The 25,910-nt window shown below is 50.4% G+C and overlaps 1 protein-coding gene across 1 annotated transcript; it reads right to left on the bottom strand.

Annotated features, from left to right (window-relative positions):
• Nucleotides 1–1,372: 1,372 nt before the first annotated feature.
• LOC116947120 (uncharacterized) lies at nt 1,373–24,909 on the bottom strand. The gene is made up of 5 exons (XM_032962540.2): nt 24,589–24,909; nt 20,420–20,920; nt 14,879–14,971; nt 11,591–11,683; nt 1,373–10,341 (listed from the first exon to the last, which is right to left on the bottom strand). Exons 1-5 carry the CDS (start codon nt 24,878–24,880, stop codon nt 10,058–10,060), a joined length of 1,263 nt encoding a protein of 420 aa, XP_032818431.1. The 5' UTR covers nt 24,881–24,909; the 3' UTR covers nt 1,373–10,057.
• Between the last annotated feature and the right edge of the window lie 1,001 nt (nt 24,910–25,910).

Here is a 25,910-nt window from a genome sequence, read left to right on the forward strand (position 1 = left end):
TTGTAAATACAAAACGGCAGCTCAAAAAAGGGCACATCTTACACAATTACAACGGTAACTTCCCCGTAGAAGTGTGATAATAAAGTATTAAAGCTTTCGTGACTGTATGTGTAAGATGTGCGTGTTTGAGCTGCCGCTCTCGCTCTGGGCCAATTAAGCCAGAGGACCAGCAACGGCGGTGATTGGCTGGGGCTGTTGTCAAGGGCGAGGAGGCGTCGAGATGTCTGGAGAAAGACAGGTGTTTGAGGACGCAAAGCGTGGGGAGGCACGCGGGCCAATTAATTAGGGGTAATGAGAATGGAGATAAATTGGGGAGACACACAGAGAGCGGGGAGTTGGAAGCTGGACGAGGCAAGACGTGGAGTTGGGAGAGCTTGGAGTCAACAGGGGAATTGAAGTGTGAAGAGTTGAGAGACAGAGTTTGGAAGACAGAGTTGAGAAACAGATTTGAGAGACAGAGTTTGGAGAGTTGAGAGACAGAGTTGGAAGGAGAGAGCGTAGCAATAGCGAAGCTGAACAAAGACGAAGTAGTTAGCAGTGGAGTGAGCGTAGCGATAGCGAAGCTGAACAAAGACGAAGTAGTTAGCAGTGGAGTGAGCATAGCGATAGCGGTGCTGAACAAAGACAAAGTAGTTAGCAGTGGAGTGAGCATAGCGATAGCGGAGCTGAAGAAGAGAATAGCCAGCAGTGGAGTGAGCATAGCGATAGCGGAGCTGAAGAGAATAGCCAGCAGTGGAGTGAGCGTAGTGATAGCGGAGCTGAAGACGCTGTGTGCGAAGTCGCTGTGTGCGAAGACGCTGTGTGCGGAGTTGCTGAGTGCGGAGTTGCTGAGCGCGTAATCGCTGAGTGCGAAGCAAGCGAAGTAATCGTGGGGAGTGGAGAGACAAAGGTGGCGAGCGAGTCGGGTGAAGCACGGCGAGCGAGCCGTGGCGACCTGGATATTGTGGAATGTGGAGGACATAATGAGAATTGTAAATAAAGCGGCGTTCGAAGACTGAAGTTGTTCGAGTGAAATCGAACACTACACATGTATGTTAGGATCACTCTTGCTGCATCTTCATTCGAACACTTTACAATCCACTGTTTTGTTATCATTGTCGTCACCGTATCATCTCCCCGACAGATGGCCTGAACACTGAACTGAATAATTCAACCACTCTACCGTGCGCTTAGCCCACCTCTTCGAAACCAAAGTCTACTTTCTTGGAGAAAGGACTTTTTGTGGATGTTTGTCAATTCATGACATTACCGGCACATTTAGAATACAAAATTCATCAAAATTGACTGTTGTCATCCCATGAGGAAACAAATAGCAGTGAGCGCCACTGCAATCCACCAGTTCACCTTGAGAAAACACTTCACGACATTAATCTTAAAGTAGAAAGTTTATTGAGAAAATAACACTACATTTGATAAGACAAACACTGGAATACCAAGCTCGAAACTACAACCTCACTGCAGTCAAGTGCAGATTGTAAAAACGTAAAATGTACACTCGGCTACCACTCCATACGCAAGTCTCGAGTTTGCTGGGACCCCAACCCTTCTTTCAATCTGTCACTTTCGGGGTGTAAAAGTCAATGGCCGAGACTCTCATTCCACTCTGCTCGTATGTATAGGTCGCTCCACTTCTAAGCTTCTCTACGGCGACTCAACGTGTCGAACGCAATGCATTTGTTTTAATAACTGCGCTCTGCAACCACCGGATTGCCTCTCAACCGCAGTGCTTCGGTTTAACGGCAAACAAATGAACCTTGCACATAACAAACTTGACTTTTGAGCAGATGGCAGCCGAATGGACAGACAGCCCTTACAAAACTCTGCATAATCCACGTCTATCAGCAGTGAACATAAAAAATAACAATGCAACGCGTAACACTTAATAATGGCTGTCTTGAACACCATATCACAGCGTGCCTGGCAGATATTTTTCTTGTCGGTTTCATTGGTTTTAACATATCACTTTTTCGTTTGCTTGATTGCAGGCTTGGCGTCTCTTCGGGAAGCCAAGCCGTGGCCTTTCGGCCAGTGTCATCAGGGCAGTCTCCAGCTCATGACCACCACCACCACCAACCCAACCACATCCCCATGAGCGACGCTCACCTCACGACACGTTGTTCACACTCCTCCATCGACCGTGTTCTCATCACGACGCCGTTTCCTGGAATATCCCAAACTCTCAAAAGCCAAAAACCACGGCTTGCCTACGTAATGAGGGAAAAAAAATCTAAATTACCCTCAATGTCAACTCATCTATACACCTCAGTGTTCTTGAGTTAACCAGGATATCAAAACACATTGAGACTCGTGAAACAGCATTGCCTCTTCTGCAAGGGTGACCTGCACGCGAATGTCAAACTCTTTAATGCAAAAGTGGCAAGAGAGTTGTGAAATATTCACGCTGTTCATAACCCTGAGCTCTCGTCATTCTACCCCAAGGCTTGGTTCAAACCGATTGCCCCTTTGGCAACGCCTCCGGATTTTCCGACAAAAAGACCTCGACAAATCCATGGCCAGAAACGTATTCATGCGCCGCAATAACTTCCACGTTCAACCATTCAAACCCTCGCGTTCGCAGAATCCAAATAAAATGTCGCACGGTAAGGACCGCTGCTGTTGCTGCAAAGCACAAATAGGTCTCTGCTCGACACCTGCTCACCACGGTGCTCGTCACTGCGTGCTCATTCACCTGCATCTGTGAGTGCCCCCTGTGGCCTCATGCCCTCAATTTGTTCTCCAGATCCCACTTGAGAATACAAAATAATTCCTGTTTTTCACAACCTCCTTCACTCTCCATTGCTGCTGCTGATTATGATGACCGTTCAGCTTTCTCAACCTGAAATCCCCACTTCCCCAAAGCGACAGATCGTTCCCTTCACTCTGCACATAATAAACCTCCTTCCCCCCCTGGCTGCTTATTCCTGTCACATATATACCGCACGCATCCTCGCGCACCATGTTCCCACGTTTAACCACGTCGCACATCTACGGCATATCAATACCATTGACTTTGGCCACTTTATATATATATAAAAAAAAAATGAAGTGGAGTTAATGCTTTTGTTGTCATTGTACGCGCGCGGTTATTGTAATGCACAAAATTAATTCTTGCAGTTATTGCTAAGGGTCTCAAACTCGAGAGAAGTGGGCAATTTCCTTGTTTCAATGGAGCTCGAGAGTGAGCCGGAATTTGGCTTTGCCCCCCACGGCGTGCTGTGACGGGCGGCACTCCGGTTTGCGACGCTTGCCGATGATGATGACTCATCGCAGCGGACATCTGGCGGAGGCCTGGCCTGGCGGGACATCGCTCTCAGTCCAGGCGGAGTCGAGGGTAACCCTACAGAGCGCTCCGCCCGGACAACCGCGCTGGGAAGCGCTCCCAGCGAGGTCATAAGTTTCCCTCGCAGCGCTGCTCCTTTATTCAATGAAGTTTCACGCTACGTGCTGCACCTCCTACGCCTGCTACTTTTTTTCCCTGTGAGCAAAGCGAGGCAACACCGGTAATCACCGGGCTTAAACGAGGTCTCCCAACACAACAACAGCAACAGGCGTAAATCCGTCGCTTTTCGCGCCTCTCTCGTTGACTGGCATCCGACGGGCTAAAAAAAACACAGCCCCACCATGTTAAAACTTTCACCATCGCACAAAAAACAACTGCACGAACGCCTATAATTACATAATTGGGAGAGCGGCAATGTCCATGCTTCATGATATTCCTGATAAGTCGCCCACTCTCCCACACACCAACCGTAAGAGTGCAAGTCACCGCAAATACTGCTTGGAGCGGACGCCGTTTTACCTGGGCGTATGCGACGGCGTGGGAGGGCTCATCATACATCCGCACGGGGAACATTTCACCTCACTGGCTCCCCAATTTCACTTGAAGACAATGGACCATGTCGCGCTGTACATGGGACACTGCGGCACTGCATGATGTACAGCCAGAATGTATAGCAATTAATCCTATGGTTACAATTATATCGGAGTTCTCCTACTCTCTATCAAAAGAAAGTCCACGGCAGCATAACGGTGCATTTCCGATGGACGCAAGTTAATTTGCAGCCTGTGTTGGCGGAAGAGTTATGAAGATACTGGGGGACAGAGAAAAACACACAGAGGTAGGAGAAGAATGTGAATCATTGAACCAGGAGGAGGAATACAATCTGGATTGGGCAGGTGGTGAGAGGGAATGAGCTGAAGAAGATGGTTGGGCAGGTGGTGGTGGTGGTGAGAGAGAATGACCTGAAGGAGGTGGTTGGGCAGGTGGTGCTGAGAGGGACAGAGCTGAAGGAGGTGGTTGGGCAGATGGAAATGACAGGGAATGACCTGAAGGAGGTGATGGGGCATGTGGTAGTGAGAGGGAATGAGCTGAGGTAATGAAGGGAAAATTGTTTGAGAAAAGACGGAGAGGTAGGACAGAGCGATGTTCAACAAGATGAAGAGAGTAGCAGCAGCAGCAGCAGACCAAACAACATGGAGGAGAGAATTTTGACTCAGATTCTTCCACAGACAGAACACCGAATCAACAAATGACAATGGTGGAAGCAACGTCTCAGCCGCATGCGCCAGCCTCACGCTGCGGTCGAGGTATCCCTCGATCTACGGAAAGTATGCGTTATTAAAAAAACGCGCGTAAAAAGCAAGTTTTCCTAAATCTGAATGGCAATTCCCATTAATTAATCCTAATAATTAGCGATGTGTTTTGGACGACTGTAGTCCTAGCCTTAAACAATACACATCTATATCACTTTTCACAATACAAATAATAATAAAGAGGAAGTTTAACACGTGGAAAGCTTTCGCGACCAATATTATCCACAATAGAGGGGTTTTATTTTGGGTTAGATCACGTAAATATAAATTTCGTTACACCCACCACCACACGACACAGCCAATTAGTGCCGATTAGTTACTCGTTCAGCACTAACCGGTGTTTTGGAGAGTAAACCCACTACAACATTTACAACTGCCGTAAATGTTGTGGCTTTACATTTTGTTTATATGACAAATCGAACTAATTCGCTGTGTTGGGTGGTGGCGGGTTTAACGACACATTTATATTTACGCGATCTAACCCAATTAAAAAAAACCTTTATTATGAATAATAAAGAACATAAATATTAAAACGATTGAATGATTAATTGAAAAAAAAAATTCACCTTTTTCAGGGAAATCAGCAAAGGAACTGCTCAAAATTGGAATGACTGGCGAGGCAATGTGGAGGGGTTATGGTTGCTCTGTTATGATGATGCAGCCTCCCTGGGTGACTTCTTGTTTGATGACCTCATGGCGCGTGGCCATAGTGAAATTTCGTTAAAGCAGAAATATCCGCTTGAGTGAATCGAAAGTGTCCACGATTTGTCAATTGCGTTCACGCGAAATTTCAAAAGAGCCAAACGTTCGTAGATCGAGGGATACCTGTGACGTGGCTATGAGCCGCTTCTCATGCTGGCGACTGTCAATTTCCATTGGGTTTGGCGTCTTGTGCTCAAGTGTCTCCATTACCAACGACGCGGCACAAAGCCACACAAGCGTACGCTCTTCGGCTACTTATCAACGCCCAAATCTGCTTGCATTGTGGATAGGCTCCGCTATCTGCCCGGGTTTGACCCCCAGAATACGGGAATCTAAACCTGTGTTCGGGTGGCAGGAATTGATTCGTAACCGAGATCTGGTAATGGTATTGTGCTGACCTTTATTGCAATAAACTGCACAGTTTTGATAATAGACCGAAGTGTTCGTTCATTCGTTTCTCAATCCGGTTGTCCTAGTGAGGGTCGTGACGGCAGCATGTCGAGTAGGGCGGTCCAGATCTCCCTTTCCCTGGCGACAGACCCTAGCTCTTTCTGGGGAATTCCCAGGCCAGCCGAGCGACATAGTCCCGCCAGTGTGTCCTGGGCCGGCCCCAGAGTCTTCGCCCAGTGGGATGTGCCCGGTAGAGTTCCAAGGGGGAATCTCTCGGGGGGCATCCTTACCAGGTGTCCATACCACCTCAACTGACCTAAGTGCTGACCGATATATCCTGGTTTGGTGTACAGTGGAAAAAGTAGAAACTCATGGTTAGATGGCCCACATTGCATTCCTTTCTCTGTCTCTCAAAAACTGCGAGGTAGGAATTAAAAGTTCATGTGGCTTACATTATGGGTGCATCCGAGCTGCCTTAGAATGAACTGCGGGCCCCGACAAAGAGCTTACGTGCCTGGGAGCAAGATTCGTTTTCACCACGAGAGAAGGGCGCCTTCAAATCCACGGCAGTAAAACAAGCAATGTTGTGTTTGCACAGGCCCACGCCTCACTGGACGATATGAGCACGGGTGCAGAGACGCCTGTGGGTGGGTGGCTTGAGATCCCTGCTGCTACATTTGAGATACTGAGATAATACAGCCTATACACAAAAACAGTATCATAACAAACCAGTAAAATCTGGTTTTGTACCTTGGTAAAAACATATTTTTCCAGTCATTGCCACTACCCAGCAGTATTATTATATGCATATTGGCAAGTCCCGCAGAGCCACAGAATGTGTGCAGACAAGGCCGCCCCCTGCCACCTGACTGCACGCACCCTCTACCCAGAACTCCTCACTCACTGTTTAACAGAGGACAAGGCCTAGAGTATAGGTATGTATGTTGCAATTCTTACGCACCGTACGTAGCCAACCGCGCTAATCGGAGGCATGGTGTGTCGAGAAATCGCGAGACAAAGGCGGGGTGTGGTACCGGCCACCCACCGTACACAACAACATAAATCATCCACACCAGAATGTAATGTATGGAGAGCTTGGGAGTGGAGTCATGGGAGGGGAGATGACGGTGTTGATCTACTCTCACACGGAAGGCTGGGATTGCAGTGTAGGGCCACATTTCTGTATGTGCTGAACTGCTTCCAAATTTATTTAAGGGAATTTCGTGAGGGAGTTACATTGTTTTATGGTGCCAAATTTAGGAAACCTCTTATCATACTTGAGAGAGTATGTGAATTGAGAAGTGGACTGCAGGCAGAAAATTGTGCATGCTCATCCTTGCTACAGTGAGGAAAAAAAGTATTTGATCCCCTGCTGATTTTATACGTTTGCCCACTCACAAAGAAATTATCAGTCTATAATTTTAATGGTAGGTTTATTTGAACAGTGAGAGACAGAATAACGATAACAAAAATCCAGAAAAACGCATGTCAAAAATGTTATAAATTTAATTCTAGATTTAAAGCTTTCGTGACTGCAAGGATCCATACTCTTTGGTTCTATTCGGTAAAGTCACCTACGTGACTTTACCTACGTGACTTTACCGAATAGAACCAAAGAGTATGGCTGGGGAACAGTTCGTGTGGCTGGGGAACAGCACATGGCTGTTGAACAACCCACCTTGCTGGAAAACAGTGCACTAGGCTGGGGAACAGCGTGCTTAGCTGGGGAACATCGCGTGTTACAGAGTAAAAGCGCTCATTGCTAAATCACAGCGTGCATGGCTGAGTAAAAGCACGTGGCTGGAGAGCAACGCACCTGCCTGGGTAACAGCGCTCCTGGCTGGATAACAGCGTGCATTGCTGGATAACAGCGTGCATTGCTGGATAACAGCGCTCTTGGCTAAGTTAAAGCGCTCTTGGCTAAGTTAAAGCGCTCTTGGCTGGCTAACAGCGTGCATGGCTGGGGAAAAGCACATGGCTGTTGAACATTGCACGTGGCTGGAGAACAGCGTGCATGGCTGGGTAACAGCATGCATGGATGGATAATAGCGCACGTGGCTGGGGAACAGCGTGCTTTGCCGGGTAACAGTGTGCATGGCTGGGGAACAGTGTGCGTAGCTGAAGAAAAGTCCGCATGGCTGGGGAATAGTGCGCCTGGCTGGGAAACAGCGCGCCTGGCTGGGGAACAACGTGCGTGGCAGCGTAACAGCACGTGGCTGGGGAACAGCAAGTGTGGCTGGGTAACAGCGCATGGCTGGGGAATAGCACGCCTGGCTGGAGAACAGCACGCCTGGCTGGGTAGCAGCGTGCATTGCTGGATAACAGCGATTGTGGCTGGGGAACACTGTGTATGGCTGGGGAACAGCGCTCGTGACTGGTTAACAGCGCATAGCTGAGGAATAGCGCGTCTTGCTCGTGAATAGTGTGCGTGGTTGGGTAACATCACATGGCTGGAGAACAGTACGTGTGGCTGGGGAACAGCACATGGCTGGTGACCAGCCCACCTGGCTGGAGTACAGCGTGCTTGGCTGGGGAATAGCGCGTGTGGCTGGGTAATGGCGCGTGGCTGGGGAACAGCGCGCGTGGCTGAGTAACATCGCTCGTTGCTGGGGAAGAGCACACGTTGTTGGGGAACAGTGCGCATGGCTGGAGAAGAGCGCGCGTGGCTGAGTACCAGCGCTCATGGCTAAGTAACAGTGTGCGTGGCTGGGTAACAGCCCAATTGGTTGGGTAACAGTGCGCATGGCCGGGTAACAGCGAGGGTGGCTGGATACCAGCCCTCATGACTAAGTAAGTGATTGCCTACAAGGGTTTTGCCACCAAGTACTAAGTCATGTTTTGCAGAGGGGTCAAATACTTATTTCCCTCATTAAAATGAAAATCAATTTATAACATTTTTGACATGCGTTTTTCTGGATTTTTGTTGTCGTTATTCTGTCTCTCACTGTTCAAATAAACCTACCATTAAAATTATAGACTGATAATTTCTTTGTCAGTGGGCAAACGTACAAAATCAGCAGGGGATCAAATACTTTTTTCCCTCACTGTACATGCCATCAGTGACACAAGGGAATGGTTCTTAATGCCCAAATGTTACACCTTATCATTGGTAACTCTAATTTATGAAAGGACACGACGCAAAATGAATGACTCCAGTTGACAGTGGTGGGAGCGCTCCTGGCGGTACAGCTGTGGTGGCGAGATGTTAACTACCTCGCCCGGTATACAGGAGGTCGTGGGTTCCATCCCAACCCTGACACCTGTATATTTGTAGTTTGCATGTTCTCCCCGTTGTCGCGTGGACTATTCTCTGGGTCCTCCTCCACCGCGTACCTCTGGTTTACTTCTGGACACTGTGTCGCGCGTGCAACGTGGGTATGCGCGCGGTAGCCTCGTGCGGGCGGCAAACGTCTGCCCGTGCCCCGAGTCCATCAAGCACACGCACCGCACGCCACCGCATGTCTCACCTCGTGCCGGCGCGCGGCGGAGCTGCCCCGGAAGGGTGAGCGCTGCCGCCCTCGGATAGGTCAGAAAGGAGCTTCTCCCAGCTGAGCGCTCACGACCCACTGCTGTGCTCTGCGCTTGCCGCCTGTCCCGACATCACTGGTGGCGGCCTCGTGCTCACCTGTTGGCCCCGGTGACGCAGCCGTGGCAGAATCTGGCGATCCGCCAGCGAGTGTGGGATCCGACCGTGCCTCGCAGCTGCGCCAGGCCACAGGGCTCCGCCGACGCAGGCAAAATACCTGACATGGGGGTCAAGGTGTTTAAGCTCCAGGCCTCATTGGCAGCGTCTGAGGGCTTAATTCGGTGCCATTATGCGACCCGGAGCGTAGGAGAGACGGAGGCAAGGGAGAAACTGAAACTTGTGCTCCCTCACACTTTTAATATTCCCACCGATTGGTGGCAACTCGCCAACCCTGCATCTGCCCCCAAAAAGCCTTCTCTGCACACATTCCATGCCCCTGTGGGATTTGACAAAATATAATAAGACCGGTGGATGGCGACAATGTAATGAAAAATTGCATTAGAAAAAAAAATGTTAAAAGTATTTAATATTAAACCGCGATGTACAAGTGAGAAATGAAGCCATCTGTGAGGTCACGGGTTCCGGAGGTGCCATGGCCCATCACGTCTCTCCCCCGGGCTTCCCCGTGGCGTGTACATTAACAGCACTTTGTGAGTTTGCCAGTTCCATTGTGTTTTCTTTCGCAGCCCTTCCGTTGAGTAAAAGCCATCAGAGAACGTGTTTTTTCCACGCTCGCGCAACGATCCGTACCGGACGCTTGGATCGCGCGATGCGGAATTCATCTCTCTCTCTCCGCGCCGATGAACTCTGCCGCCTTGCGCCCCCCCGCCCCCGCCCCCCCCCCTCCTAGCACACGTACGGGCAGTGGCCGACGTGCGCCTGCTGATGCTTGTTCAGATTGTGCCTCCGTGAGAAACCCTTGCCGCACTCCTTGCAGAGGTAGGGCTTTTCCCCCGTGTGAGTCCTCTGGTGCCTCTTGAGATGCGAGATCTGTGAGAAACCCTTGCCGCAGTCGTCACACACGTGCGGCCTCTCGCCCGTGTGCGTCATCTGATGCCGCTTCAGGTAGGAGATGCACACAAACCCCTTGCCGCACACTTCGCACGTGTGCGGCCTCTCCGAGGCCTCCGCTGCAACACAGAACACGGGGGGATGTGTGTCCATGAAGATTCTCGGTGTGTGCGTTCGAGCGACATGAGCGTGTGGTGGAGCGGTTAGTGTGCTGTGCTACAAACCCGGCGATCTGAGTTTGACTCCCGCTCACAGCCAAAATCAGTGATAATTATCTAAACCGGTCCTGGGCCTCTCAAATTCTTATTTTGTATTCTTATTGTTATTTCTTTTATCTTTTTTACCAGGTAAGGCCCCACTAAGCTATTTTCACTTTTTCAGAAGTGACCTGGCCACAAATAACAGCTCAAAGAAGTGGCTTATCACGTGGAAATGTATAACAGCCAGATACTCTAGACGCATGTTTCTAAATGTGGAGGCCACCCCGGTTATTGCAAATCTGGCAAGCCGCCCCGGTTATTGTTGGGTGTACGTCACAAGTAAAATACCACGCGCCATCCGCTTCACCCACAGTGGATGCTAAAGATCTCCGTGATATTATTCAAAGTGAGTCAGCCATTGCGCGCCGCCAGCGTCATGGTCGAAATTTCCGCACCTCCGATGAGCACGGTTGGCTATGTACGGTGCGAAAAAAGTTCAACGTGCATACGTACAAATGACAAAAATTACAGCGGATATAAATTGGGATTACACGCGGCAACATCGCCCCCCTATGGTGAAACTACAGCAGAACTGTGTGAGACACAGGGCGCCTTATTTCGTCACGACTGCCCTGCGCTAATGAGAACGATAGCATCCATAGCGAGCACGCATGATCGTCAGCGTGCGAGAGACGTGACATCCCCTGCGGCTGGGCCGACACCAACGGTTCGATCCCACTCAGCCTCAGCTGTCCTCGCTTGGCGATCCGACACAGCAACCATTTCCCCTGGCGACTTGGCCACTATCCCCTAAAATAAAAAAAACATCGGCCATTTCTCCCCGTCTTCCCCTGCTTTTCCCCTCTTGCCCTCCCTCATCCCTGGCTTTTCCTTAGTATGCCACTTACTCTTCGCCTCCTGCCTTTCCCTATCTAAAGCTTCATCTTTCCCCTCGTGCGAGGGTCCCCACTTGCTTGGGGCAGCAATGGCGGGGCCCTAACCCCGCTTCGTTCCTCCCCCGTCACGTAATTCCACCGTGCCGGAACAGATGTCTACCGGCTCTCTCTGTTCCCTGTTGTTGGAACTTTCGGTGTTTTTTGCCGGGGGCTCGCATGTTGCTGTAAAACAATTTAAATAAAAAATATGAAAAGCAAATAAATGATCTCACCTGCGCAATCCTTGCCGTGATTCTCTCCGACGTCTTGCCACATGTCCCTCGCGGCCTCGTTGCCCTCCTGCTTGACGAAGGTGTCTTCGCGTGCTGCAGGGACGGACGGCCGTGCGTTTCCACGCACACGTTACCACAAGACAAAGTTAGCGTCGAGGAGGTCATTACCGGTTCACCGCGTATTACAATTGAACCCTTTCCGATGACGTACGCATACGTACGTGTACATCATCGGAACAGAATCGGAAGAAAAACTGAAATAAAATAACCTTAAATTTTGATTTAAAGCTTTCGTGACTGCAGTAATTCACATTCTTAGCTCTTTCGGTAAAGTCACCTTGAAGGGAAACAATACAATACGTTGAAGGAAAACAATAAAATATACATTTTTTTATTTTATTGTTTCCCTTCAACGTGACTTTACCGAAAGAGCTAAGAATATAAAATAACCTTATCGGTAGCAGGGCTCCCACAAGGCCATGCGGAGGGTGTGTGGCACAGTTTGGCAGCAGCTATCGTAGAGCGCAGTGTCGTGCGCTACGGTTCTCTGTGGTTATTATGTCTTTAAAAACAACGGCGCTACGCCTCTCTAAATAAAATTAATGCTGAGCCGCTTGCACGTTCCGAGATTCAGCCATAAACGGGACTCCCACCCTGCAACTTGCAGATGTTTCAAACCCGTTCAAATGAAGTTCGCTCCGCAGTATATTCTCTTCCGAAATGGACGACTGTCAACAAGCCCAGAATCGCGAAAATCAAATCACACGAAGAACCTATGGCAAAGACACTTGGCGATCACTCCATGCCAATCATGGGAAAAAACAGGAAAATAAGCGCAAAAGTGTCAATGGCCTAAGGTCAGGGGACGAAATAAAGTAATAATAATACTAAAGTTTAGTTTCATATATTGCAGTGTCGTCGTTCATGCAAATTTGCATCTCTCACAATTGCCGGGGACCACAGAACGCGAGCAGGAAGGCAGCAGCAAGCAGGCAGTGAGTCGGTTCCTAGCAATAGATGCCCAAGCTCTGCAGCCCTCTATATATATCAAGATGTGTTTAGCCAATTAACAAGTGTGTATACATGTGCCGCCAGATGCGAGGACGCCACGTTGGTACTCCTGAGAACGCCAGACACGCCTACTAACGGCACTATTCACAATCCTACTCCTACGCTTTACTGTCTCCGCAAAGAGGAAGTGGCAGTGAGCATGGGCAGCTGCGGGACGGACAGGAATCATAAGCAGCACTTCCACCGCTGCTGAAAACCACATGCAACTTATGCCCAATGAAAAGTAATATGTTTAAACAGATAAGCCATAATACTTCACGTTGTATGCCACGCTTACCTCATTGGGCATCGTCAATATGGTATGAACATCTGATCTTTAGAGCGATCGCAATTCGTTTTTGAGTATGTCAAAGCACCTTGCGTAACACCTCATCTCCAACACATTAGAAACGGGGGCCACCCCCAACGGCAGCTGTCTGTGGGGACAGGGTGACTCCGTAACTGGCCTACGATCTAATATTAGGTCTCCCAATAGAGGAGCAATGATTACTGCTGTGTATAAATCCCAATTGAGTAAATTGCAGGTTAATTTTTGAACGTGGCAAATTTGAACCTTCACACCAGCACATGACATCACGGGAATGACATATCACGGGATCTGTAAAGTCCACTGTGAAACAGATAGTGCTCGGTATATGTACAGTGCATGCAGCCGCAGTATCAATCGGGGTGGCCGCTGGGTTTGAAGGGTGGACCTCTGCACCAAGCGACAAGCACACTGCAACTGGGCCGTGTCACATGCAGGAGTGTTATGAAGACTGAGGATTGGAGGAAAACGTGAACCACCAAGAGGAGGATAAATGGCTCTCGTACATCAGCCTGCGCATAGGCCGTGGCCCGGACTGACCGAGCAAGAGATACAGGCTTCACGAGGAGAGGCCTTCACAGTTACGGTGAAGTTCCCGATAACGGCCTTCAGTGATTTCAATGCGACATCGTTCCGTGTGTGTAGTGATGTCACGACAGCGGTATAATATCACAGTCATTATTTGTTTATGCACAATTGAACAGCTTGAGATGCACGGTCTAGGAACGTATCAACTCCCTCCCATCCGTTTAACACGTAGTAAGTTTTCACGACCAATATTATCCATAAAAGGTATTTTTTTTGGGTTAGATTGCATAAATATAAATGTGTCGTTAAACCTGCGACCACCCGATGTAGACAAAACGTGCCAATTCGTTACTATATATATGAATATGAATTAATATGAATTACTGCAGTCACGAAAGCCTTAAATCAAAATTCGTTACTAGTTAAGCACACCGGTGTGTTGGAGAGTAAACCCACATTTACAATTCAAGAACCATGACGTTTCGCCAATAATTACAACCAGCCTCATCAGGCAACAGCCAGAGTTGTGGAGAAATCCTCCTGTTTCGGTCTCCCATCTGTCTCTTTTCCTCAGCCCTTGCAATAACCTTGGTCAATCTAAGAAACGCGTCATCCCCATTGCCTTACTCCACTTAGGTGTGCCCCTGTGCTCTACTTCGTGCGCTCGTGCTGCATCGACGGCTGCAATGCTCCTGCTGTTGCACACAGGGAGCTCCTCACTGCTAGTCGCCCTCCCAGCAGCAGCTCCGTGGCTGCCGCCTGCCCCAACCCCCCCATCTCCCCCCCCCTAGTCTGCTCAACAGCAGCAGAGAGATTCGGGCCACCATTCTTAGTCACGGCTCAGCTCAGGCTCGGCTCTGGCTCAAGTGAGCCGGCTCAAAGCCATCATGCGCTAAACTTGAGCCAGCTCCATGAGCACGGTATCAGAGCTACGGTCAGGATTTCCATGAGCCTGAGCCAGGCCATAGCTGAGCCGCTCGTGGAAGCAACCGAGTGGCTGCTCAAGCCTGAGCTGAGCCATGTTGAAGGCCATGTCAGAGCTGCGCCGTGACTGAGACCACAGCCTTGTGTGTGTGAATTGCAGCGTCGCCTTCCGCGTAGTCCTCACAAAGCCCTCTCACAGCACCAGGACTGCCCAACGCAGAGTGGCCATGGCCGTTATTTCTCTTGTTGATCAACCACCCTCATTGACCGCTGCCTTCACGACCTCCTTCACCACCTACTCGTTCACCACCGCCTCCTTAACAATCTCATTCACTGCCTCCTTCACCACCTATTACAATGCCTCCTTCACAATCTCGTTCACCACCGCCTCCTTCAACACCTCCTTCACCACCTCCCCGTTCACCACTTTGGTCACCACTGTGTTGTGCTCCACGTACCTTGTTCCTCGGCGCAGAACGCTGGAGCGCCCATCTCTTCCCAGCCCGGCCGGTCGCTCCCTGTGCCTTCGTTTGCTGAACCCGAGTCTTCTACTGTGGTCAAGAAGGAGCGAGCGTTACCACCACACACGGTCCCTTCAGCCGAGCAGCAGGGAAGAACATCTCAGTCGGTTACACGGTGGCTCGCTCTCTTGTTCCAGTGGCACTTACACGAAAACTCCTCTTATCCGCGGAAATATATGGGAGATCGATAACGTATACAGTAAAACCTTGGACTGCGAGCATAATTCGTCCCGGAAACGCGTTTGTAATCCAAAGCACTCATATATCAAAGCGAATTTCCTCATAAGAAATAATGGAAACTCAGATTATTCGTTCCACAACCCAAAAATATTCATGTAAAAATGATTAATACAAAATACCTTTTTATATTTTTATTATTTAAATTTAATATAAAGTAATACAATTTATTAATTACATTTAATCGTGGCTGATGTGAGGGAGACGAGAGAGAGGAGGAGGGTTATTGTGTAGGACGACTTTCACTGTCACTGACGGAATCACTGCTATCTGTTGGCTCACTGGAATATTTTTCTTTTTGTGCGACTTTAACAAGGAACCCATCTAATAACACTTGCTTTTGCCTCCTTTTGAGGATTTCATGGGGGCCATTGTTGCAGTACAGTTACTAAAGAACAGTCACTACACTTGGACACAAAATAAAAAAAATGCTTTACGCACACACACGTGGTCACAACACTATAGTAAACAGCATGGGAAACGATTACCCACAATCCCGCAGCGATAGACAGAGACGAACCATCGGCTCAGTTGTGATCACGTGACGCTCGGCAGACAAAGCGTATACTTACTACTCGTATTGCAAGACCTCGCTCGTTTATCAAGTTAAAATGTATTTTAAAAATTTGCTCGTCTTGCAAAACACTGGCAGACCAAGTTACTCGCAATCCAAGGTTTTACTGTATATGTGTGTCTCTCTTTGTTTGTCTGTGTCTCCATGTGTGGCTCTGTGTCTCGATATCTCTGTGAATGTATTCGCGTCTGTGTCTCTCTGTGCCACCTTGTCTGTTCGTGTCTGTGATGTCCCGTGATCATAGCAAGTGCCGCCTATTTACTTGCTGTGGTCACGACCATTGTTTGGGAATTGCGGACAACCCATGCGTATAATATTATGAATCCGCCATGAGACTATGAAAAATCGTGAGTATTAGGCAACCACTTTGCTGTGTATTATGGGTAAAACTCTTGATAACTGCGGATAATACTCAACTCAACTTTCATTTGACCGGGTAAGGCCCACTGAGCTACAGAGCTCTTTTTAGAAGTGCCCTGGCCACAAATGATAGCTCAACGAAGTGGCTTATCATGTGGAAATGTATAGCATCCAAATTCTTTAAACGCGTGCTCAGAAACTGGAGGACCCGGAGAAACATCTTCGCGATCACAGGGAGAACATGCAAACTCCAAATATACAACAGGTATCATCAGGGTAGATTGAACCCACGACCTCCTGTATACCTGGCGAGGTAGTTAACTTATCTCCACCGCGGCGAACTAACAGCAATAGAGCTGCGGATAAAAGGAATTCTGTGTTGACAGGTAACTGCACGACACTCTATCAACGGTGTAGGCGCTGCCCTGCTCCCTCGACTCGAGGGAGCTCTACAGAGCCTCCGTCCAAGGGATTTTGGCCTCCCCTGTTGTGTTTACCGGACATCTCTGAAGCAGTAGGCGTACCCCCCACTTTACTCTACCACATGCAACCTACGCATCAGCTGTGGCGGGGAACCAATTTACACTGCTGGGTGGATAGGGACAGGGGGGAGGATTTTTATAAATCACCACCATTGTTTCAACTGCCACACCGTGAGGTGGATTGAACCGGTGACCTCTGGATGCAAGGTCCGGTGTGGTGCTAACCGTTACACCTCTGTGGCAGCTCCCTTTCATCATGTAAATGTGGCCAGTGCCAAAACACAACGAGCCCCCTGGATTCTTGACAGCGTCATGACAGCAATTTCTACTCGTGCCGGCGAGCAGTTGAGCTGCGGGCGAGGTCGGGGAAAGGTTGTGGCGAGGAGCCAGATTGTGGCGAAGAGCCAAGGGATGATGGGCCAGGCCTGTGATGTTGGGGTGAAGAGGGCAGGGCCACACGAGGGCAAAGTAGCTTAGGCAAGGCAGCAGCAGGGGTGTCGGGGGCACAGACAAGCAGCTTAGTCGGCCGAGGGGAGGTGCAATGAGCGGTCAAGCAGACGGAGGCTGCACTAAGACGGCAGCCTTGCAGGAACGTCGCAAGTAGCAACAGGAGCTTCAGCAGCAAGTTTCGTTCATGGCAGCCGGCAGCGGAGGCGCGCAACAGAAGCAACGGCTGCAGCTGGTGCGTGACGCCAAGCACTGAACATTGTCGGCAGCAGCTACTCGGCAAGAAAGAGTGCACAACACACACACAGAATGCACAATACACACACACAGTGTGCACGACACACACACGAGTGCACGATACACACACACAGTGCATGTAACAGGGGGGCACAAGAGACAAACGCACCACGTAACATGTGATACGCACACAATACATAACGGAGAACACAAGACATTGTACACCACTGCACTTGACAACACAGCATGGAGTACCCAGCATGGAGCACCCAGCATGGAGCAGAGACACACAGAGAAAACACAAGGATATGGAAAGACAGTGGCACACACAATAGACACACGTGTGGGGGAATGAAATGTGGAGAGCAGCAAAAACAAAGATCCCCCGTATAGCGTTAAAAAACTCTTGGGACAAGTGCTGTTAGCAAACACCTACGAAGGCCAGCACAGCACACTTGGGGGTGGGTGGCCAGCACCATACCCAACTGCCTTTGTCTCTCAAGTGGCGATATTTACAAATCGCATCAGGTACTCAGTTGAGGCTGAGTCGACCAAGGAGAGGCCCAGGACCGGCTCAGATAATCATCACCAGTGTTGGCCGCAAGCGGGAATCGAACTCGGGTGGGCAGGGTTTGTAGCGCAGCGCGGGTAACAACTGCACTACACCGCTCCCCACGGACAGCAGCACGCACACCCGTGCACATGCACACACACAGGAAAGTGGCTGAGGAGGAATGTGGGGGAGGGAGCGAGATAGCAGGAACAGGAAACACTCCCCGAACGAGGCACAGGAGAGACGCGTGGAGGAGAGCAGTGGCGGGGCAGAGAGCCGACAGGCCGCATGGCAGTGCGGCACTCGAGACTCATGGGGGCACTCCCATGGGTAGGGTTGTCATGGGCATGGGTCGTGGACCACTGCCCGAGCTGCCGAGGGTCAGCCGAGCGCCATCAACCAGCTCACAAACTTATAACGCATTCAGCATACGAAGGAGCGCTGGGAGTTGAACACAACCCTGATGTACATATGTTGAACTTCTTTCGCACAACCATCTCTAGCCAAACGCTAGAGATTGTTGTGAAGGACAATAAACTAAACACAAAAAGCAGTTCGAAAGAAATGAGTTTTCAATATAGATTTAAAAGTGAATAGCTCCAGTGGCTTCCTAATATTGGAAGGAAAAGCATTCCAGACGGCCGCAGAAACGCATCTGCAAGTGCACGATGTAGTGACCGTCTTTGTTCAATGGCCAGCTAAAAGCCGCCGTGAGGATAACTGGAGTTCGCATTATGGGTAATGATGTTAAAGTCTATTTTTCACAAGTTAAGCTTCAACCGCGCTGATCAGATCTGCGGGGGCGGGGGGGACAACAAACTAAACACAGAGCAATTTTAAAAGAAATGAGTTTCCATAAACACGAGATGTCTCAAGGTAAACCACCACTTTTTGCAAGTTATGGGTTAAAGGTCAACAACGGTAAAGGTGCATTCCTGCAATTGAGGGGTGGGTGGGGGTGGCGGGTGGTGTTTGCAACCCATTACACCACTGTCGCCGCTCCCCCACTGGATAATGACAGAGAGGGAGAATGTCAGACTCAGCACATTTTCCCCCAAAAGCTGACCGCCAAACATTATCACAGGTGCGAAAATATTATCCGTTGTATTTCGGTTACACGGATCGGTTTGACGAGCATCATCGTCATCATCATCACTGTGATATAATTTGTGAATACGCATCGGTGGGCCATTTATCGTTTGACCACTGGCAAAATCATTCGCCCTGCAGTCAAGAGTTTCATTCCGACTTGGCTGCTTAGGAAGCACCGTTCCGCTCGACGGTGAAATACAATTCAGACTCCCATCAACTGCCAATCTATCATCCACAAACCAGATCCTCTGCAGACCGAGACCGATCTATGGCCAATGACATTACCAACAGCCAAACGCCAATCCACGAGTCAAAGCGGTGAACAGCCTCATCAATTACGAGAGTGGCGACGCAGCCCAGCGGCAGCACATTTGGCGCACGTCGCGGAGGTTTACTGTTTTAATCCAGCGGCCTCCCCGATATATACCGCGGTGCGTATTAACTGTGAACATACTAAAACTACAACGCGCCGTCGGCTTCGCTCACAGTGGACGTTACAGATCGCATTCACGGGGTTAGGCCATCGTGTTCCGGCAGCAGCAGAGTCCAAATTTGCGATAAAGAAAATTAATTACGACGGCAAATGACTCAATTGAGATTACGTAGAGCAATCACTGACCCCTCCTGGTGGGAGACCAACGCCCGCTTGCAGGCTCGGTGCTGCGCTACCCTGTGTCGCACAGGAACAGCTGCCAGCGGGGGGGTGGTGTGCCCTTTATAATGGGTCAGAATGAGTTTTGAGAAGCGGCCCATCTGCTGTAAAGCGCTGAGAGGCTGCGGCGTAAAGGAGGCCGGCCTCTATCAAACACAACTCGTTACCATCACCATCATCATTATTATCATTACTACCATGAGAAGCATCATTGAAACCATGTCACGTAGCATTAATGGGCTCTCCAGTTACCTAAACATCTGAAAGAGCATGCAACGTGCAGTGACTGCGTACTCGGTAACCCAATAAAACGCACTTGGCCAGGTGACACTGAGGTTACAGGGCCTGAACTCTCAACGTTCAGTCCAAATCCCAGCCACAGGAAATTTCAGCCCTTCACCTACCCCAACTGAATAACATCAGCACCACATTGTGGACGCTGACGGTGGTTGTCTCATGGAAAAACTGGACTCTGCCATATAAATATGTAATTTCCATCACTTGCTCAAGACCACCGAGGGAATAAAGCATTGAGATCAGCTGATGTGCCGAAGCGAGATAGGGGGTGGCATCGCGGGATCATGCGAGATGGCGAAGGTGTCGGAGGGCCTTCATCCAGGAGTGATGACGACGATGATGAAAGAACCACACTTTGGTTCGCACTGCAATCTTCAAGTTAAAACGATGAAACTGCTTCGTTTGAGAAATAAAAGAAATAACACGTGAACAAAAATAACACTCACCTCCGATCAGCACGGTGGGCTACTTACGGCTCCAAAGAAGTTCAACATATGTACGTACGTACATAACGCGGAACCGTTTGACACGATTCGCTAGGCCTCACCATGGCTTGAATATTCGTTCATATTTGTGGAGAGGCGGTCGTACTCCGTAGTCTTGTCCTCCAGGCTGACGGTCCTGGCCGTGCTGGGCACCGTGTCGGCAAATCCCTCGACGTCCATCTCCCCCAGCTTCTGCACAGAAAGCAACAGCTCACGGCTGAGGCCGCTGAACAGCACCACCAGTACGTCCAGGAGGCCGCCCAGCGCCGCGTCCCGCAGGGCGGCCGTGTCCGATCGTGGCCTCTCGGCCTCCGCCAGGTGCAGCGAGCGCACGACCTGGCGCAGCACGGCGTAAAAGCCGAAGGGCAGGCGGTCGCGTGCCGCGGCCAGGAGCTCGGCGCGAACGTGGCCGTCGCCCACGCAGGCGCGCAGGACTCCGTAGTCGCGGATGCCGAGCTCAGAGTCCATGGCCCGGGCCACCTCGGCGTTCACGCCCTGCGCCTTCAGCCACGCCGAGAAGTCCACGCTCGAGTCCACGGCCAGCGCGGAGGCCATCGGTTCAGCTGCGACCCAAATGTAAAAGAGGCGAGCGTTGGCATGCGTGGCGTGCTATTATGGTTCACAGTTTATCTGGTTCGAACGTGCACCGTTGGTACTTCGCAAAATATTTTCTCACTTCGTTATGGGTGAACTGCTTTTCGTATTTAGTTTGTTGACCTTGTCCCACACCTACGGTTAGCGCATTTGGCTACATATGGTGCAAAAGAAGCTCAACATACGTGTGAATATTGGTAACAATAAATATGCAGACCTTTCGCCTCATTCACGTGCATCTTTCCCTCCACACAAACAATACAAGTGTTTTTACACATGCCATCAGCCACAACACGACCTTTAAGAAATTCACTTGGATTTGCTGCTTTGTGCTATTTATCTCCGATGAGCAGGGTTGGCTACATACGTTCAACATACATACCTAATTGTTGCGTGTGCACGCATAAAGCTTGTATTCTAGACCACTTGTAAACCACTTTAGTCTGAGCTCCATAAAAACTGCAAAACTCTCTCCTAAAGCCCTCTCATCACGGCTAGCAGTCCGCGGGACATTGGGCATTTAGCTCCCGAACACACATTGCTGCCATCATATGCAAGAGTGGAAGCAGTGTGCACCAAGTCTCAATAATGACGGTCAATGGAAGCCGTGACGTATTAAGTCGACTGCTCAAGCAACTGAAGTCATCCTCTGCTTTGGGCTTGAGAATGTGTCAATGCAAGAGACTGGCCGGGGCAAAACGGCTTGTCGTGTAGTAAAAAACTAAACTTTTTATTTATTTTATCAGGTAAATCCCACAGAGCAAGTTTAACAAGTAGGCTTTTGCAACCAATATCATCCATGATCCCGGTGTTTTTTAGTTAGATTGCGTAAATATAAATGTGTTGCTAAACCCGCCGCCACCCGACAGACCCAATTAGTAAGGTTTGTCATGTAAACAGAACATGCCAATTCATTAATAGTACAGCACACCGGTGTGTTGGAGAGTAAATCCACAACATTTAAAATTGTAAATGTTGTTGATTTACAGATATACAGGCGTCAGGGTTGGGATTCAACCCACGACCTCCTGCATACCAGGCGAGGTAGTTAACATTTCGCCAACCATGGTACCCATAAACCATGGGCCCTGTGACTGCAGCGTGGGGACATTTCTGCTTGCTGTCATTACTGTGCTCTCAGCAGGAACTTCCAACGACAGTCTGGTAATGAAACCAGCATATTGCACATTACACAACTTAAAAGTTGCCTTTGGGGGTTCAGTATCAACTTTGCAGCACCTCTAGAATTAACCAGGTATGGGGGATTAAGTGGCAAAGGTTTTTTGACCTGTGACCCTGACCTGAAAGACAAAACAGATATTTTTATAAATGAAAAAATTGTATTCCAACATGTCAAAGCTGTATTGTATCCCTATCCCAAATCTTACAAAATACAAATTTATAAGAATTACTCTCCCTCACATTAATCAGAATATGTATTTACAATGGAGGAATCCGATGAGCTATCAAGTTATTTTCCAGAGATGTCCAGTAGTGTCTCTGCCAAATATATTTGCGTCACTACTAAAACCACACGGTGTTACGACGGGGCTTTGGACTACATTGGCGTCGGTCATTACAGCACATGTCAATTAAGCAGTATCATGTGTTGTATAATTTAGCGGCATGCCCTTATTGCAATGACTTAAGACTACACACAAGTAACTTCCAAACAGATTTCGTTGGTGAACCCGACCCCACTGGGAAGTTGTTGCTGCAAACTTCCCGGTGCGTGGCAAGTGGCAAGGAGACTTCGTTGAGCACTCGACATGACGAGCGCAGCCATGAGTGTGACTCGAGATGCCCTGGCTCGCCCTGCCATGCCGAGGTCATAGGTTCACATGAGCAGCGACCCAAATGTAAATGAGAATTGGACTGTTCACATGACCCCAGTGTAATTGAGAGCGGGATTGTTCACATGACCCCAATGTAAATGACATTTGGACTGTTCACGTGACCCCAGTGTAAATGAGTGGGCTTGTTCACGTGACCCCAGTGTAAATGAGTGGGATTGTTCACGTGGCCCCAATGTATATGAGTGGGATTAATCACGTGATCCCAGTATAAATGAAAGTGGGTGTATTAACCTTCAAACCATACATACTCCACAGGCCACTGAGAAAGTGACTTAAATTAATCTTCTGAACGAATACTGCTCACCAGTCCACTCCCCAACCAGTCTACACCCCACCAATCCACACCCCACCAATCCATCCCCAACCAAATTCACACCTCAACCAGTCTACACCCCACCAATCCACCCCCCAACCAGTCCACACCCCAAACAGTCCACACCCCACCAACCCACATCCCACCAGCTCACAACCCGACCAGCACACACACCACAACTAGTTCACACCCCGACCAGTCCACACCCCGACCAGTCCACACCCCGACCAGTCCACACCCCGACCAGCTCACAACCCGACCAGCACACACACCCCCACCAGCACACACACCCCGACCAGCTCACAACCCGACCAGCACACACCCCCACCAGCACACACACCCCAAACCAGTCGACAACCATAAAAAAAATTCCACACCCCCCAACTAAAGCACACACTACTCAGCACTGCACCCACCACACTACTCAGCACTGCACCTCACCCCACCACTCAGCACTGCACCCCACCACTCAGCACTGCACCCCACCACACCACTCAGCACTGCACCCCACCACACCACTCAGCACTGCACCCCACCACACACCACTCAGCACTGCACCCCACCACTCAGCACTGCACCCCACCACACCACTCAGCACTGCACCCCACCACTCAGCACTGCACCCCACCACACCACTCAGCACTGCACCCCACCACACCACTCAGCACTGCACCCCACCACACACCACTCAGCACTGCACCCCACCACACCACTCAGCACTGCACCCCACCACACACCACTCAGCACTGCACCCCACCACTCAGCACTGCACCCCACCACACCACTCAGCACTGCACCCCACCACACACCACTCAGCACTGCACCCCACCACACACCACTCAGCACTGCACCCCACCACACACCACTCAGCACTGCACCCCACCACTCAGCACTGCACCCCACCACACCACTCAGCACTGCACCCCACCACACACCACTCAGCACTGCACCCCACCACACACCACTCAGCACTGCACCCCACCACACACCACTCAGCACTGCACCCCACCACACACCACTCAGCACTGCACCCCACCACACACCACTCAGCACTGCACCCCACCACACACCACTCAGCACTGCACCCCACCACACACCACTCAGCACTGCACCCCACCACACACCACTCAGCACTGCACCCCACCACACCACTCAGCACTGCACCCCACCACACCACTCAGCACTGCACCCCACCACACCACTCAGCACTGCACCCCACCACACACCACTCAGCACTGCACGAGTCCCCCACCCCCACCAAGGCGGCTACCCCACTCCACCTTACCAGTCCCGCACCCCCACCAGCCCTCGTCCCACCGTAGCGTCACCCGCACGAGTCAGACCCTGACCACCGACCCCCCCCCAATCACCCCCCAACCCCCCCGACCCCCCCCCCCCTCGTACTTCCCCCCACACCCCAAACCGCAGGCCGAGCGGCCCCCGTCCGCAGGCCGCGTCCCGCACGCACTCAGCTCGGCCCGGCGAGGGAGGAGATGGGGAGTGGCTCCGGGTCGTGGTCCCCGCGTTTCTTTTCCTTCTCTTCCTCCCGCGTGCGAGACGCGCACGCAGAGATTCACAGACGCACGCAGAGACACAACGACCCCACCACCACCACCACCCACAACACAACGACACCACAACCAGCAGCAGCAGCCACAAAACCGCGCGCAACGCACAACGCTGCTGCGCTCACAGAACACGGGGAGATGTGGGCGCCCCCTGCAGATAGGAAGCCACCCCAGCCTCTTCATAGACACCATGGGGCAACCTCCTCACCCTCACACACACCATGTGACAACCCCCTCACACACACCATGTGACAACCTCCTCACACACACCATGCGACAACCTCTTCACACACACCATGTGACAACCTCCTCACACACACTATGTGACAACCTCCTCACACACACCATGCGACAACCTCCTCACCCTCACACACACCATGTGACAACCTCACCCTCACACACACCATGGGACAACTTCTTCACACACCATGTGACAACCTCCTCACCCTCACACACACCGTGGGACAACCTCCTCACACACACCATGTGACAACCTGCTCACACAACATGTCACAACCTCCTCACACATACCATGCGACAACCTCCTCACACACACCATGTGACAACCTCCTCACACACACCATGTGACAACCTCCTCACACACCATGTGACAACCTCCTCACACACACCGTGGGACAACCTCTTCACACACACCATGTGACAACCTCCTCACACACACCATGTGACAACCTCTTCACACACACCATGTGACAACCTTCTCACACACACTATGTGACAACCTCCTCACACACACCATGCGACAACCTCCGCACCCTCACACACACCATGGGACAACCTCACCCTCACACACACCATGGGACAACCTCTTCACACACCAGGTGACAACCTCCTCACCCTCACACACACCATGTGACAACCTCACCCTCACACACACCATGTGACAACCTCTTCACACACACCATGTGACAACCTCCTCAAACACACCATGTGACAACCTCACCCTCACACACACCATGCGACAACCTCCTCAAACACACCATGTGACAACCTCACCCTCACACACACCATGTGACAACCTCCTCACACACACCATGCGACAACCTCCTCAAACACACCATGTGACAACCTCCTCACCCTCACACACACCATGTGACAACCTGACCCTCACACACACCATGGGACAACCTCTTCACACACCATGTGACAACCTCCTCACCCTCACACACACCATGTTACAACCTCACCCTCACACACACCATGT

Source organism: Petromyzon marinus, chromosome 29, assembly GCF_048934315.1.
Source record: "Petromyzon marinus isolate PM22_M1 ecotype Great Lakes invasive population chromosome 29, UKy_Petmar_22M1.pri1.0, whole genome shotgun sequence".
NCBI lineage: Eukaryota > Metazoa > Chordata > Hyperoartia > Petromyzontiformes > Petromyzontidae > Petromyzon > Petromyzon marinus.